The sequence below is a fragment of the Cuculus canorus genome, chromosome 5 (genome assembly GCF_017976375.1).
Source record: "Cuculus canorus isolate bCucCan1 chromosome 5, bCucCan1.pri, whole genome shotgun sequence".
In the NCBI taxonomy this organism is placed as follows: Eukaryota; Metazoa; Chordata; class Aves; order Cuculiformes; family Cuculidae; genus Cuculus; species Cuculus canorus.
Genome location: NC_071405.1, coordinates 13,545,087 through 13,560,609, shown reverse-complemented (window position 1 = coordinate 13,560,609; position 15,523 = coordinate 13,545,087). Strand labels below are relative to the sequence as shown.

Genomic DNA, 15,523 nt, shown 5'->3' with positions numbered 1-15,523 from the left:
TTTTGGAGAGGAATGCAGATTTCTTTTCCAAGTCTGTACAGTTGACTGCGTGCTCAAACTCAGCAGGGTTTTACCCTGTGCTGGGTTTGTGTTGCCGTGTCCGAGTGTGCAACCAGCTCTTCTCCACTTCTTATGGGCTTGCCTATAGGTATATAAAGCAACAAGCAGTGCTTTGTGAACACATCTCTTACCAGTAATTTTCTATGTCACCCTCTTATTGTCCCAGTCTCGTTACTCCTTGCACCTAAGTTTTTCTGGGAAAGTAAAGGGTTCCCTGCCCTTATTGATTAGTACGGTAAATTCACCACATGACCCTGTAGTAAAATCATCCTGGACATCTTCCTGAATCACAGACAAGTCTGATGATTTGTGAGCATGAGTATGCTTTGCACTGAAATTCTTTTTAGCATCATTGGGCCAGGATGCATTTGGATTAGGAACTTGGTGAAACTACGGTGAGTCTCCGGTCTCTATAGGAGTATCCCAATATTGAGAAGGGAAATAGCTATTTTTTAAAATGCAACTAAATAAATTAATTGTAAATGAAGCACAATTGCTGTTTTCATGAAACTTTCATTATGTTGCTGGGCATCTTCTGTGGGAGGGAGGCTGAGACCAAGGCTTGCTTGTTCTGGGTTTACAAAGGAAGAATGGTGCGGTGCTGCAATGGGAAGTAGATTTTGATGATAGGAGGACTTCAGGAAATAAAAATAGTAATAAAGCAGTGGTGTATGGTAAGAGGCATGATGGAGAAAGCAGTGCTGCACAGGTTTTGAAAGCAGAGAGAGTAACATTTCCGACAGCTTCCGAAGTACTTGTGACCTTCCTGCCTTTCTCCTGTCTGCAGGCAGGGGACGGTGGTGGTTGGTCGCTACTTCCCCTTGCAGTATGAGTCACTGCTACTCCTACGCTGTCACTTCTTCAGTCCTCCTTAACCCATGTGGTTGAATTTAGCAGACTTGAGCAAAGCAACTAGAGGACCAGGTGGCATTGTGGTTTGGAACATTTGGTGGCTTGATTTTTCCCTCTGTACTAAAGTAAAACAGGAGTAATGACCTGGAAGTCAGCTTAAAACAAGTATGATTCCTTTCTGTGTTTGTAATCTGGCTCTTGCCTCCTTCGAGCTCCCTGTGGGTAATTTGCCATAGGAAAAGGACTAGCAAGACCAGCCAGTATAACAGCTATTGGTTAATAACACAGTCCTGGCAATCTTCTGACTTCAGTGATTTTTTTTAAAGTATCATTAATTCCTGCTATCCCACTTCATCCATAACCACGTGAAATGACTGAGCTTATTATTAAGAAGTCTCTAATACTCTTAGAAACCTGATTCTGTGCTAAGTCAGGAAGATGTATGTGCTTTAAATCTTTAGTAGATCTGGTTTGGATCAGAGGAGGGAGGTTAACAGAGCCGTATCTTCACTGAGCAGCTGAAAGTGAAGTAAAACAGTCCCTGTGTGGTTGCAGTGGCTGCTCATTTACAGGGCTGAATTCACAGGGCTGCTCCTGCTGCCGAAAACGCACACTCTCAACTGCTGTTGATTTTTGAATTAAAAAAATGCAGCTCTGTACACAGTTTACTTTATTGCTAGAGGGCAGGGAAATATAGGTAAGAGCCGTTAATCCCCAGCAGGCTGCTGGGCAGGCGAACAGACATAGATGACAAAAGTTAATTGGAAACATGAGGAGTTTAACAGAAAACATATTTGTGATAATTGAGAGAGTAACGTCTCCAGAAAGGCAACTCTGCAAAGAGAAACTTCAGAGGAGAAGTGGCCACTGGTAGGTGAGTGTGATTTTTCAAGCTCTCTTTAAGCTCTGAACAAATTTCTTAACAAGAACAAATAACATTAAAAGGAAGTAAATAAAAACAAGTTTTGCTTTCTTTGAGGGTGGAGGGCTATTCAGTTACTGCCACATTTCTCTTACAGCTGGATTAAGATATGTGGTAATACTTAATTTAGGTTCATTGCATAAGGATGCAGTTGGTTTTGTTTTTCTACATGGAGTTTTCTTCTACCTTTTGCTTATGAAGATCTCACACCCCCAGTAACTGAAAGAATTTAAGTTTTAATTTTTTCCTTACTCTGCATTTTTTATACATTTGAGGTTTTTCTCAGAATTGAACTTGGACAGCAGATATTTTGCCAAAAGCAGAGGAAACCCTCAGTTAGAAAATAGAGCTGTGTTTTTGCTAATGAAAAAGTATTATGGACTTAATAAGGGAGAACACATTGCAAAACACATTTTGGTTTGAATTGGAAGGCGATTCTTTTTTTTTTTTCCTTGAAATGGGAAGTAAACTTAAATTACATAGTAGGAGCTCATTGCTGTTCTGGGTAGGAAAAGAAAACTGGCTTTTATTTTCTTTAAGGGTTACTGATGTTGAAAATAGTGATATGTGTCTACCTTTTTAACGCTACTAGTGTGAAATTCCTAATGTTTCATTACAGAAAGAATCTCAGACTAGCTATAATATCAGGTACTACCGTGTTGTATTTTTGGGTTGTTTTTCCTTCTTTTTTTCCAGAGCTTGCAGACAGTATAGCCTCCCAGCCCACAGGAATGAATGAAAATGGCTCATCCTCAATTCAAAGCTGCAGCAGTACTGTTAGTTGCAATAACTCATCAGCCATCCCACAGCCCAGCTCTGCTATTAAACCTTGGCGCAGCAAGTCCCTTAGTGCTAAGCACACAGCTACGTCTTCCATGTTATCCGTAAAGCAGCCTGTATTGGAGCCTCCAAAGCCACCGTCGGAAATCGCCAAAACAACTCCCAACGGTCAAAAATCCATGCTTGAAAAACTAAAACTCTTCAATAGCAAAGGAGGCTCCAAAGCAGGAGGGACAACGCTTGAGTGTCCGGGATCTCAGGACAACAGTTGTGAAAAGCTAGAGATGCTTCTCAGCTTTGAGGAAAGCGAAGAAATTGATGCCACGAACCAGAATGTGAACAATCCGGGATCAATGTCCAGTAGTCCCAAAATTGCACTCAAGGGTATTGCACAAAGGACTTTTAGCCGGGCACTAACTAATAAGAAAAGTTCTCCAAAGGGTAATGAGAAGGATAAAGAGAAACAGAAAGAGAAAGAGAAGGATAAAAGTAAAGATATTGCAAAGCGAACATCTATCACTGAAAAGCTGGACCTGAAAGAGGAACCAAAAGAAGAACAGACACCACTAGCAATAACAGAGATGCCAAAAAAGTCCTCCAAGATCGCAAGCTTTATCCCTAAAGGAGGAAAGCTGAATAGTGCCAAGAAGGAGGTCTCTGCCCCTTCGCACAGTGGAATACCAAAACCAGGAATGAAAAACACCACAGGGAAATCCTCAAGTGCCCCCGTTCCTGCAAAGGAAGGCGAGAGAAGCCGCAGCGGGAAAGCTGGCTCGGGGCTCTCTCATCAGAAGTCTCAGCTGGACAGCAGGCATTCCAGCTCCTCATCCAGCCTAGCCTCTTCAGAAGGAAAAGGCGTCGGAGGCCTCAACAACAGCAGCAGCAGCCACGCTGTCAACGGACCTGCCGCAACAACACACACCACAGGGAGCAATACTGTGAGTGTTCAGCTACCTCATCCCCAACAGCAATACAGCCACCCGAACACGGCCACGGTAGCTCCCTTCATGTACAGGTACAGTGAACTTCTCCAATGGACCATTTTGAACATGACACTTAGATAGAAAGATTCATTGTGGACACCCTTTTCAGGGGGGCAAGGCAGCAGGATGAATGCCGCATTGTGTAAAAGTTGCTTGCTTTAAGAGTAGGCAGTTTAAGCACTGAAAAAAAAAAATGATTGAAGGCTGTCACATTAAGATGTATAAGAAGTTGCAATAGATAGGAGGGTGCATAATTGTATCCAACCCTATTAACAATTAAGCTGAGAATGCTAACACCTTCTTGATCAGGTACTGCTCTTGTCTTTTTTTATACTGTGTGGATTAGGTTTGTTTAATGCATCATAGCTCTAAAAGTTGTAGCAATGCCAATTTATGACATATACGCACTATCTTTAGTTGTGGCTATCCACGGTGGAGCTGCCTCACTGTAAGCAGTAATGGGAAATTGTAATAAAGTAAAAATAAAAATCCTTAGTGTAGGTGAGGCCAAGCACAGTCTACTGTTCCATGCATTTACCCTGAATTAGATAAGCATGAGAGCAGCGATATGGGTTCACAACTAACCTTCATCTAGTGCGACATCTTCTGCTTGACAACAGCAATAGAGGATACGTAGGGAAGCGTAATAAGAGGGAAATCAATAACAAAGCTTCCTAAAGGCATGCTCCCGAGCTTGACCATGGTGCAAGAAATTTCTGAGTCAGATGGTGGGATTTTAGGTTTTGACAGCCATCTCCTCGTTTCCTTTGACAATGCTTGATTATTTCATAGGAAGAGAATGCAAGTGGGTGTTTTGTCTTCAGCATCATCTTGCTGCTCATGATTTGCTTCTTACTGCTTATGATTTGAGAGACCTTTATAATATCCTTCCCTCCCTGAAGATGTGTCTTTTTTAGGCTCAGGTGTCTTAACCTGTTCAGTTTTCACATGCAGAGATGCTGTTCCCACTCTCTGGTCATCTTCGTTCCACTTCCCTATCATTTTTCAGTCTTACTATGTCTAAATACATCAGTGTTATTGCTGTGTCTTTGGCTGAAGGTGGATCTACTGCTAGGAATTTTTGGGGACTTGTTTTGAGTTAAAAATTGCCAGTGCAGTTTATACTATTTTAATCCATAATTTAATAGAAAATTGTGATTGCAGACTGATTGTATTGTTGTTTATTCCTCATAACGCACAAAAATGCATTCATGACGCTTTGGGTTTTTAAGTTGATTGCGACAATGTCCTATCAAAAGATAAGTAAAAAGCACTCTACTTGGTATTCGTCTTAGTTTGGATATAGAAATCATTATCTAAAGTGTAAAAGCAGATGAAATCCATGTTTCCTATAATCCGAACATACTGATAAAACCCTAAGCAGTATTGATTTGACTTTTTACAAAAAACAGTAACGAAACTACCTATTGGCAGCTGGAGAAAATGCTGAGAAATTGAAAAAAAAATAACCTTTACTTAACAGCGGTGGAGGAAAAAGGTTGAACTCTATAGTCTTGCTGTCTTAAAGAAACAGAAAAGTCAAGTTGTATTGATTTGCAAGGCAAACATACAGCATTACTATACATTTACTATCCAGACACCTTTTTGAGTCTGCAAAATGCACTTGATAATGCATTACAGCAGCAGTCAGGTTTTTTTCTGCTATCAGTTAAGCTTACTTTAAACAGTTCAGCTGCCTATAGATTTAATTATATTTTTTTTCAAGCAAAAGACATGATACATTGTTCTACATTTCATATAAGTCCAACTAAAATTTAGAATATTGTAATAGCAATGCCTCTGTGTGTTTTCACTTTTGCACAGCACTCACCCTTTGGACAGAAATTCCAGCTGCTTGTTGATGAGGCTCTACGAGTAAAACACAGTGCAACTGCTAAAATGAAATGAGTCAAGATAATAGTACTCAAATCTGGCAATAGATTCTTAGGACCTCACCTGACAGCCACAATGTGAGACAATAGATTAGAGTTGGAAATTGGTTTTACACAGTCATTTGTTTTCACGTACAAACGAGTGACGCTGCTATTTATTGAAGGGAAACTAGGAGTGTAATGTGTCACCATGCACTACCTGCTTTAGATTTCTGCAATACGGACTTCACTAGAGAGGATCAGATTAGATGTTAGACTGATGTTACAGATGATTAAAATTTAGGTGGAAACCTAAGTGTCTTCAGACCCTGTCTGAAGAGCTGTGAAGCCTATCTTTGACTATGAATTTTTTATTTTTCACAGCTGAGTGCTTGTTTCCATTTCTAGGACATAATTCAACATGGGACTAATAAATTATGTAAAATCAGTCTGCTGGTCTGTTCTGGAGAGAGGGCCAGAGTGTCTGGTGGCAGGTGCAATTGCCTGGTTGCTATACTTGAAATACTTTTGATGGAGAGTGACAGCACATCTCTGTTTGGTTTTGCCTTCTAGATCACAGACAGACAATGAAGGGAACGTGACAGCCGAGGCCAGCACAGGAGGGGTCAGCATGGATTCTGCTCTTTATGTCAAAACTGGACAGCCTACTCTCGAAGACCTCTCAGGTATGTCTTACAGTATGACTTATTGATTGTGATCTGGTTAAATAAGAATGGGTTAAAACAAGTTTGAAGTCAGAAGCTCCCTCTTTGAGGGGGATTTAATTTATTTTTATTCCTAATGCTTTACTTCTTGTTAGTTACAATATTCTTTCAGCTCTTCAGCAATGGAAACCACGTGTCAATAATGTGAATACTAGATGCTCAAGTTCTACACAATCGCATGTCCCCCAGATTTATTGAAATTCATTAGGAATTATGAGTACTTAATAAAAGACCAAAATCCAGCTTCACTTTACTGTGTCCAGCATACAGAGGCTGAACCTGATTGTCATTAGAATGCTGGTCTAAATGCAAAAGTACTTCACATGTTTATGTAGAATTCTTGTTACTGTAAGAAGTTTATGATAAATAGCTACTGGTTTTAAGCTTATCAATATAACAAAGCAATTTTTAGCAATTATATTCTACTAAAGATCCAAAATGTGGTTTTAAAGTCATAGCCAAGTCTTGTATTCCAATTTCAGCAATGTCTATGACTTTGCTTATTGCATACTATTGCGCTATCAGTAGTGGATCTCAGTTTTTTTCATCTACTTAGTCCTTATGTCCTACAGTTTAAAGTGACTTTTGAACCAATTCTTCTGCTTGGCAAAATTCTGTGGCTAGAGGTTTCAGAGTTGGATTAATTTCATACTGCATTATGTATTCTGTCAATGCTGTGTTCATACCTGTGTGTGCCTATACTGGTGGCGAAGCCAAGAGGCAGAGTCATTGGTGAGGAAGTGGGCTACAGAAATGTATAAATGAGCGTATCTTTTTGCCTGAGTTATACATAGGTGGGTTAAATATTTAAAAGGCAAATAAATGGTAAAATCTTTGAGAATTCCTGCTTGAATATGAGAGCTAGTTCAAAGTAAGAAATGCAGAATGTCCACCTGCTTAAACTCTTTCAGTGTTAGCTTTTAAACATCATATTGCCTAGCCTAGATGTATTTCAGCCTGTAAACTGAGAAGCATTTATAGATTGCAAGAGGTCGTAAGTCTTCAATGGCAGGTGTTATGTAAACACAGATGATTGTTCAAGTAGAATGTGTAAGTTTTGGGACCTAAAAATGGAAGGCAGCTGACAGCTTCAAAGAGTGGAGATGCAAACCCCAGCTGTGTGCAACCAAACCTCACAGACAGCGTCAGCCTATAAAAGAGCCTTAGGGGAAGAGAAGCAAACAGAACAAAATGGTCCTTTAAACCAAATAAATTACAGGAAATAAGGAAGAGATTTTTTCTTTCCCTACATACCAGCTATCAATGCTTTTGATTTAAAAAAACCATAAAACAATAGAGAGCATGGATAGGGGAAAATGGAAGCTGAGTAGTTTAGTGATACTGCCTGTTTATGAAGACCTAAGTGATTTAAAAATTAAGTTCTAGTGGCACTATCTAATCTCTGCCTTTTAAGTATACTTAGAATTTAAGTAACTGAATGTCATTCAAGTAAAAATTAGATATCAATTTAGGTGTAAAAGTGATCTCAGTAGAAAGTGGTTTAGCTAGTCTCATGTGTGTGAAGTTATCTACTGTTTGCCTTCATATCTATTTGAGAAATGAACTGTAAAAGAGCACTGTGACCTTTGTTAGGCTAAAGGCTATAAATATTTTATGTTCTTTACTGCAAAAGTTTGTAGATCCATAAGTGTAGAAAATGTTTTCTGTCCCAGAGACCTGTTGGCTAAAGGAATCGGTGTTGTTAGGCGGCTGTTTCCAGTCCAGCCAGTTCATAATTGTTTGACCATTTGGCGTAAGTGAATTCTATATCAGGGAGATGATTTCCCAGGGAGCAGAGACCCTTTAAAAAAAACCTGCTAACATGGACGCTACCTAAGCCTTTATTGCTGATTGTAAAAACATTAAAGTCTGTCTTCCCCTCCCTAGATAGTTCCCTTGTAGTTGAGACTACACTACACTCGGATGCGTACTTCATGTTACTGCTGCTTTGCAGGCAAGACTGGTGTGCCTTGGTTTTTCTATGCCACCAGCCTGGTGTCTGTCAGAAACATGAATTTTAAAGCAAGGAATGTGGAAAGTCCCAAGAACTGTTTATTTATCTATTCCTTAAGGCTTTTGAGTTGTGTAATGTATAGATAGCCATCTAAACTAACAATCGCATGGATGATCAGTATCCTGGCAGCTTAAGAATGCATCACTTGTGCAGAGAAGGTGGATACAGAATTTGAAGTGTTTGAAATTTGCCCTAGTATTTTCTTTAGTTGTGAGCTGTAAACTCCCTAGAATGAAATCATTTCCTTCTGAGCCCAATAGAAGGTTTGTGATGCCTTTTTGGAGGCTTTCTGTGTCAGCATTCAGCTTACAAAGAATGTGTTGGCACTGCTACACATGCACTTCTCTCTTCAGCCTCTTATAAGGTTTAACTATGTAAAGCTCAGCAAAGTTAGCGACCACAGCATTTCTTAATAGACAGCTGAGAGCAAGTAAATAAATTATGTTAGGCACTAATTAAATTACTAATTTTAAAAAGTTATGCTGAGGCACTAGGTGGACTTTCTTAATGTATATAAAATCTCCATTTATAATGTCTTCTTATTAAAGAAGAGGACATAAACACATTTTAGAACAGAGTATTTAGAGAACAGCATTTCCAAGTGCCAGGGAAAGCAAAAGTCATCTCCCAACTTCATGTCGACTAGCACATTTAAGTAACGATAACTGTGTCGTGATGTTGACAAGCCAATGGTTTTGCTATTTTACTTCAACCATCACTCAGCATGGAGCACCCAGTCAACACAATGTAGTTTATTGGAAAGGTGCTGTTGTAGAATGAGATCTATTTTAAAAGCGAAAAATAAGATCTAGTAAAAATATAGCATTGGAGAAATTAGCTGTGTCGGGCTGATGTTAATTGTGTCAATATATGAGATGGAAAGGGTGGTATTGATGGAGTATATCTTTTAATGAGGTTGAAAGTTAACCAGGATTTAAATTGGGTCATATGGGGAAATGGCAATGCAGCAACATCTGGTGGAAAGGCAGCCTGTGAAATAAAGTTAACAGTACAGAGCTCATTCTCAGTCCGGCTGCAGCAGCAGCAGGTGCCTGCCGTAGGGGAATTGTATCTGCATTGTAATCAGTTTGGAGTGTTAAATAACAGAAAGTCAGAAAAAATGCATTCGTGGCAGATTGAGGCAGAGGTAACAGCTCAGTTCTGTGCTGTTTTCTGCCTTATCGTTTCTCATGGTTTATTTTCCCTGTAGGAGAGGATCCAGAAACTCGGCGATTACGAACTGTGAAAAACATTGCTGATCTTCGACAGAACTTAGAGGAAACCATGTCCAGTTTACGGGGAACCCAAGTCACTCACAGGTAACGGAATGGCTTTGTTGATAGGTAAATGGAAATCATTGTGCTCTTACTTTCCAAGTCTTAGATCTGGCTGGGTAGCATCCTTGAAAAATGATTAACAGTGACAGTGGAAAATACTGATCCTTTTGTCTTTAAAAGACTGTGCTCAGTGTTTCTTGAGGGTTTACGATGAGCGATTGGTGGTGTATGTAGAATCAGAGGTGGAGAGTAATCAGTGCTTGTTAAATGTGGTAGCTGATGTTTGAATATAGGTTACAGTTTAAAATGTTTCTTCATCTTACTCTTGAACAACTTCAGTGCATTACAAGCCTCTCCCCCATGTGTGATATCTTGTTTAAATAAGCAGGTGAACTGTGTTTGACCCACTTGATAAAATGCATAACTTGAATTCCCGACCAATCTTTGGACAAACAAATTTTTCTAATATTATTATTCATCCATGTATATGATTGCTTTGTCTTTGTAAAGCAGCATTTGGAAATCTTCAGCAATATTTAAAATATGTTCTGAATAAACAAAGACTGTTTTTACATTTAAACATTCTGTGACTCAGATCTTTTCAGTGTCGAGCAGGCGGCTTGACAGAACAAACTGCTTGGCCTCTAATGAGGTCAGGGTCCTACTGAGTGCTCAGTGCCCTGTGAATACTTTGTGTTTTGGCTTTGAGGTAGAGCTTGCAAAGATAAACTCCAAATGCTAATTTTCTTTTCAAATTTCAATTTATGTGACAGCTTATTATGACTTAATTACTACAACCAGAGGTTTTCGCAGTGTATACGTAGCGTTCTATTCTGAATAGTAAAGTGCTGCTTATTTTAACAAATATCCATGATTAAAAAGAAATAACACTGTGTTAGTTGAGCAGGAAAGGGAAGGGGGAGTTTATGTGGGTAAAAAGTTGCTATGGATTAGCTGCAACTGAGTTAGCTGCAGGTGTTCAGAGTGCAGGGTCTTGCAATCTTTACACATAACCTGAAATCTCACGGTGTGGCAATCTCATTTTTAAGGTTCTGATTAGTAGTCTACATTTAATCAAACACATTTTAAGCTTCTTGGAAAATACTTTTGACACCACTGTCACTACTGAGAAAAATGGTTGCAGCTTTCTCAGACCATACTAGCATTAACTGTTGGAAGGGATGCAACATATTCACAGTTTCAGATGTGGAGAACGGAGGATTTCACATAGCTGACAGTTGTCAAAAACTGTATTTACAGGCTGTGACCTAAAATGTTTCTGTAACCAGAGCTCTGTATAAATACAATAAATATTTTGAGAAATATATTCAAGCCCTCAATATATAAAAAAATATATTTAGAAAAATAAATCTGTTTTGCCTTTTCTTAATTTTTACATTTAATCCTTCCCTCAGTATAACGAAAGCTACCATTTGGTGCTGGACGTGTTTCCAGAGTATTAGGACTTTCAGGAATGCAGCCAAAAAGAGAAAATGTATTAGAAAAATAGTCCTTCAGCTGTTTTTTCCTTTAGTCAGCTTACTGTCCTGCTCCCTTGCCTAGAGTGCCAAAACCATGGTATAATGGATTGATGTATGATTGCAGATGAAAAAGTTATGCTTTGATACTGTGGGTAATCCATTAAAAAGTTCCTGCTTAAGCCTTCTCACATATATGTTGAACGTTTGGTGGCCTGGCTGCAAGAGTATCATTATTTAAGAACAATGTTGGAGGAATAGACCTAACTCTCTGAAGGCGTTATAGCAGGTAAATTCTGTTAACGCCATTATTTAGTCTGTAACTTGGAAGTATTCAGAATGCCAGGTCTCATAATCAACTGAAATCTCGTGGTGCAGTGTATAGAAGCCTGTGTTTAATGAAATGCATTTCTTTTCTTAAGCACATTGGAAACTACATTTGACACCAATGTCACTACTGAGATAAGTGGCCGCAGCATCCTCAGCTTGACAGGACGACCAACCCCCTTATCGTGGAGATTGGGGCAGTCCAGCCCCCGCCTGCAGGCAGGCGACGCTCCATCGATGGGAAATGGGTATCCTCCACGAGGGAATGCCAGCCGCTTCATCAATACAGAGTCAGGACGTTATATGTATTCAGCACCTTTGCGGAGGCAACTAGCGTCCCGCGGTAACAGCGTCTGCCACGTGGACATCTCAGACAAGGGAAGTGATGAAATTGATCTGGAAGGCATCACCATGGATGCCACTGGCTACATGAGCGATGGGGATGTGCTGGGCAAGAATATCAGAACTGATGACATCACGAGTGGGTAAGTGTCTTTATTTTTCTTCTTACATACTATAGTTTGTGATTCTTGCGTTGTGTTAAATGACACTTTATTCCTGTGATTATTAGGAGAAATAAAAGAAAAAACAATAACAAAGATGTTCTACTGGTTTTAAGAAGCATTTGGACTGACAGCTCATTACCACAGTTAATTTAATCAGGGGGATTTAAGTGCATGATTTAAGTTTTACATGCATGTACAAAAATGTTCCTCTATATGAAGATACTCATGCACGTGATGAAATGTTTTACTGCATCATGAGTTCATTGTGGCCTTGTCAAACACGTGCTGCAACATTCATTTATGCCCACAAGATGGGGAGAGTGAGGCATTTGCTGTACTACTAAACCCTTTTGCTGTCTGAACTTTTAGGGAACACAGTTCACGGGAAGGACATGGGTTTACACCTCTGTGCAGGGTAAAATAGTTATACACACAAAGCAAAGTCTAAAGAACAAGTTAGTGTGCAAAAATAGGAACTGATAGACAATTACTAACAAGGTCTACCTTCAACATATTATCTCTGCCTTGACTGGAAAAAAGCATTTGTTCTTTTCTCCAAAGGTACTATTTAAGTCAGTATGTTTGTTTTCAATTCCTTTTAAAAAGTGTGGTCTTTTCCTTAGCTCAAGTACATCAGCATCAGATAGATGTTTAAACTGATTGAGATGTAAATGGCATTTTTATTTTCATGACAGCCTTCTCCCTGTCTGGCCATCTTAAATCCCTTGCTTTTCTCTTATTTTTTCGTAAGTGACATTTCTTGTAGAATTGGCTTTTTTGGAAGATTTACCAATCTAGAAGACTGGAATCCAGCTGCTTTGTCACCAACTTAACCAGTTAAGTTATGCAGTCTGACAACCTTCATTAACCCTGTCCATTGTGAATATTGGAGTGTTTTCACACTGTCCTTTTTGAGAAGTCAGACACTTTATTTTTAATTCTTCATAATGGAAGCATACAGTAAAGAAGCTGATGCAAAAAAACAGTATAAAATTCTATTTCAGGTAAAGCATCAGTAGCCGTTGCTGAATAAATAATGTGTTGTATGCCTGAAGCGCCTTGTATTTTCCGCAGACAAATCAACTTACACTCGAATTATGCAATGTTTATTGTAGTAACAGTTATTGCTTTTCCTCTGGACTACAACTTTTATTCAAACTCATGGCTGCAATTTTGGTCTAGAAGTGAGGAAAATAAGTTTTGAGCAGTGCTGTGGTTTCTATAAAACACCTGGAGTACAATCTGCGAAGGGCCCCTGGCAGAGTTGTGTCAGCTTAGGCTTCTGCTGCTCCTATCCTGGAGCAGCTCCATCCTTTGTAATCTTAGGTTGGTGTACAAGGTTCAGGTTGAGGAAGAGAAAAGAATAAGAAAGCTGTTGAGTTTATGAATGATATTTCCAGAGAAATCTGTCTGGCTTTTTCACATGCTTTGCCTTTAGCTACAAAAGCCTATTACACTAAATAATGTAAGTTAGCTCATTGATTTATATAGCACTGTTGTAGACATTGACTAAGTTCTGAGGGCAGAATCTGTATTGTAGGTCAATCCATCATCAGAAAGACCCAACTCCATTGCCAGGTTGTGGGCAGTTTGGAGGCTGAGGGGTTTAGAGGTCTTCTCATTGCTGCACTGGTGGGCATTTAGAGCGAATTCCTGGAAGCAGCCCTGGAATGTCAGGGTTAAATAGTATGTAGAGAGTAATTTTGTGTGGGGATTCCCCAAGAAAGGGAGTATGCAGTACTGATTCGCAGTAACAGCATTGGATACAATACCAATATTAATGGAGAGAGATAATAAATGAGGATCTTTGGTGAATCCCACTGACACCTAATCATTCTGGTTTGCCATCTTCAGTACGAACAGATGTGGTGGCCTGTTTAATGATTTATCATCCCCTATATCAGTTTATTCCCAATAACAAAAGAAATAGGATAGCACGTTTTTGTGGGAAAGGAATACTGCACTGCTTAGAAATCCGAGAGTTTGCTTGTAAAGGAAGTATCTATGTGACTTGGTGCAGAATGAATCTCTGAGATAAGTGTTAGGGTGAACAGGACCAATGTTTCCAGAAGCTGAGCTACAGGATGCAGAAAGCAGCACAAGAGGGCATTTATAGCATGAATAGCTCTTTCTTAGCTGGTATGTGTTTCACTTTGTCATTTTTCAGAATTGCTACAATCCTGCCGTCTGAAAACCTTGGATCTGTGTTTTCCTTGGCAAACTGATAGGGAAGGAAGCCAAAATACTTGTTGCAGCCAAAATAAATCTAATAGCCAAGATAAACTATTTTAGCCCTGTGATCCTGATACTTTCTCTGAAATGTACTGGGTCATGGGAAGTTTCGTTTGGCCTCCGTTAATAAAGCTGCTCAAGCAGAGCTCTGGCAGACACCAGGATTGCTTTCCTAGGGTTAGAAAAGAGTATCTCTTCCAAATGAGCAGAAAATATCTCTTAAACTAAGAAAGTCTCCAGGGGGTGGATCAAAGGTAAGAAGTGGTCTTATTGTGGGAGTTAAAATATCAGTCGAATGACAAAGCAGCAGGACTGGGTTCAGTGCCAGACTGGGAGCAAGCACCCACCTAACCTCCTTCAGTGGCTGCCTGAGCTCGGGGTTTCAGAGCCTCATCAGAAAAGAGCACCTCACAGCCCAAACTTGTCTCACCTGCCCACCCCGAAGACTGTTACAGGTGGGGTCTTAGCTCTCACAGGTCTTTGGGGGGTATGTTTTGAAGGTTTGGGCCACTTCAGTCTCCTTTTAGCTACTAGCAAACATATTCCTACCTCTTTTTGTCATTTCCACCCTCCCCCCCCTTCTCTGTAATGAGATATAATTTCCTTTTTATCTGTCCTTGGAATGGAGCAACAGAGCTGTGGGTCAGGAAGGCCTTTTAAAATTATTTTCTTTTAATTTAATTAATCTTCTACCTCTGTTTTCATTACCCTAATGTACAGTTTTCTATGCAGAATTAACAACGTGGATGTACTGATTAGCACTGGTCACATTTTCACAGGAAATGGCTGTGATGGCCACAAACACAGCTTGTCAAAACAATTTTTCTTCTGCAGAAGCATGGCTGTTCCAGCTACATTCCAACAAAATGTAGAACTGATGGTTTGACAGCTCTTCCTATCCTAGAGCCTGGACTTGGAGGCAGGGCTGATGCAAGCAGCCCCATGTGTGGATTGTGGGTCTGTTGTGTGCCAGGCTGGGCTCCAGGCTGCACCCAGCTCACTCTTTTAAGCGTGTCTCATTAATAAATGTTACCTATTGACCCTCTCATCCCTCACTTTCCCCAGCCTAGCAGGTGAACTGCTCCCTCGGCTATTAGGTGAACATAGATGGGCTCAGCCTGTGTATGGTGTTCAGGGGCTCTATGCTAAGTTCCTCCCTGCAGTCAATTTCTGCAGGTGCAGCAGCTGTTGGGGGAGGAGGGTGTTGAGACTTTTTACCATTTTATTAACCTCCTCATTTATTTGTTGCTTTGGGGCCAGTACCTTCCCATTCCAGATCAGTTTCCACACCTTCTTAATGTATTTGTGTGTGCGATGCTCATGGGATTGTGATTCCTTCTTGTTTATTCAAGCCTTTATGCTCCCAGGGGATCTTTCTACAAGCACTTCAAGCAGGTAAATTGGAAACATTGATGAAAGGATGCTAAAAGGGGGTGCAGGACCCTCTGAGTTGGGGAATGGGGCTTAATCCTTACTTCTGCTCAGGTCAATCAAAC

The 15,523-nt window shown here is 40.0% G+C and overlaps 1 protein-coding gene across 7 annotated transcripts in view; it reads left to right on the top strand.

Annotated features, from left to right (window-relative positions):
- Positions 1–15,523, top strand: part of NAV2 (neuron navigator 2) — a 428,149-nt gene that overhangs the window by 313,976 nt on the left and 98,650 nt on the right. For all 7 annotated transcript variants that reach the window (XM_054067065.1, XM_054067064.1, XM_054067063.1 and 4 more), the window contains 4 exons: positions 2,531–3,629; positions 6,042–6,154; positions 9,418–9,526; positions 11,385–11,774. In XM_054067065.1, the coding sequence (XP_053923040.1) occupies positions 2,531–3,629; positions 6,042–6,154; positions 9,418–9,526; positions 11,385–11,774 (1,711 nt within the window). The remainder of the gene's footprint in view (positions 1–2,530; positions 3,630–6,041; positions 6,155–9,417; positions 9,527–11,384; positions 11,775–15,523) is intronic.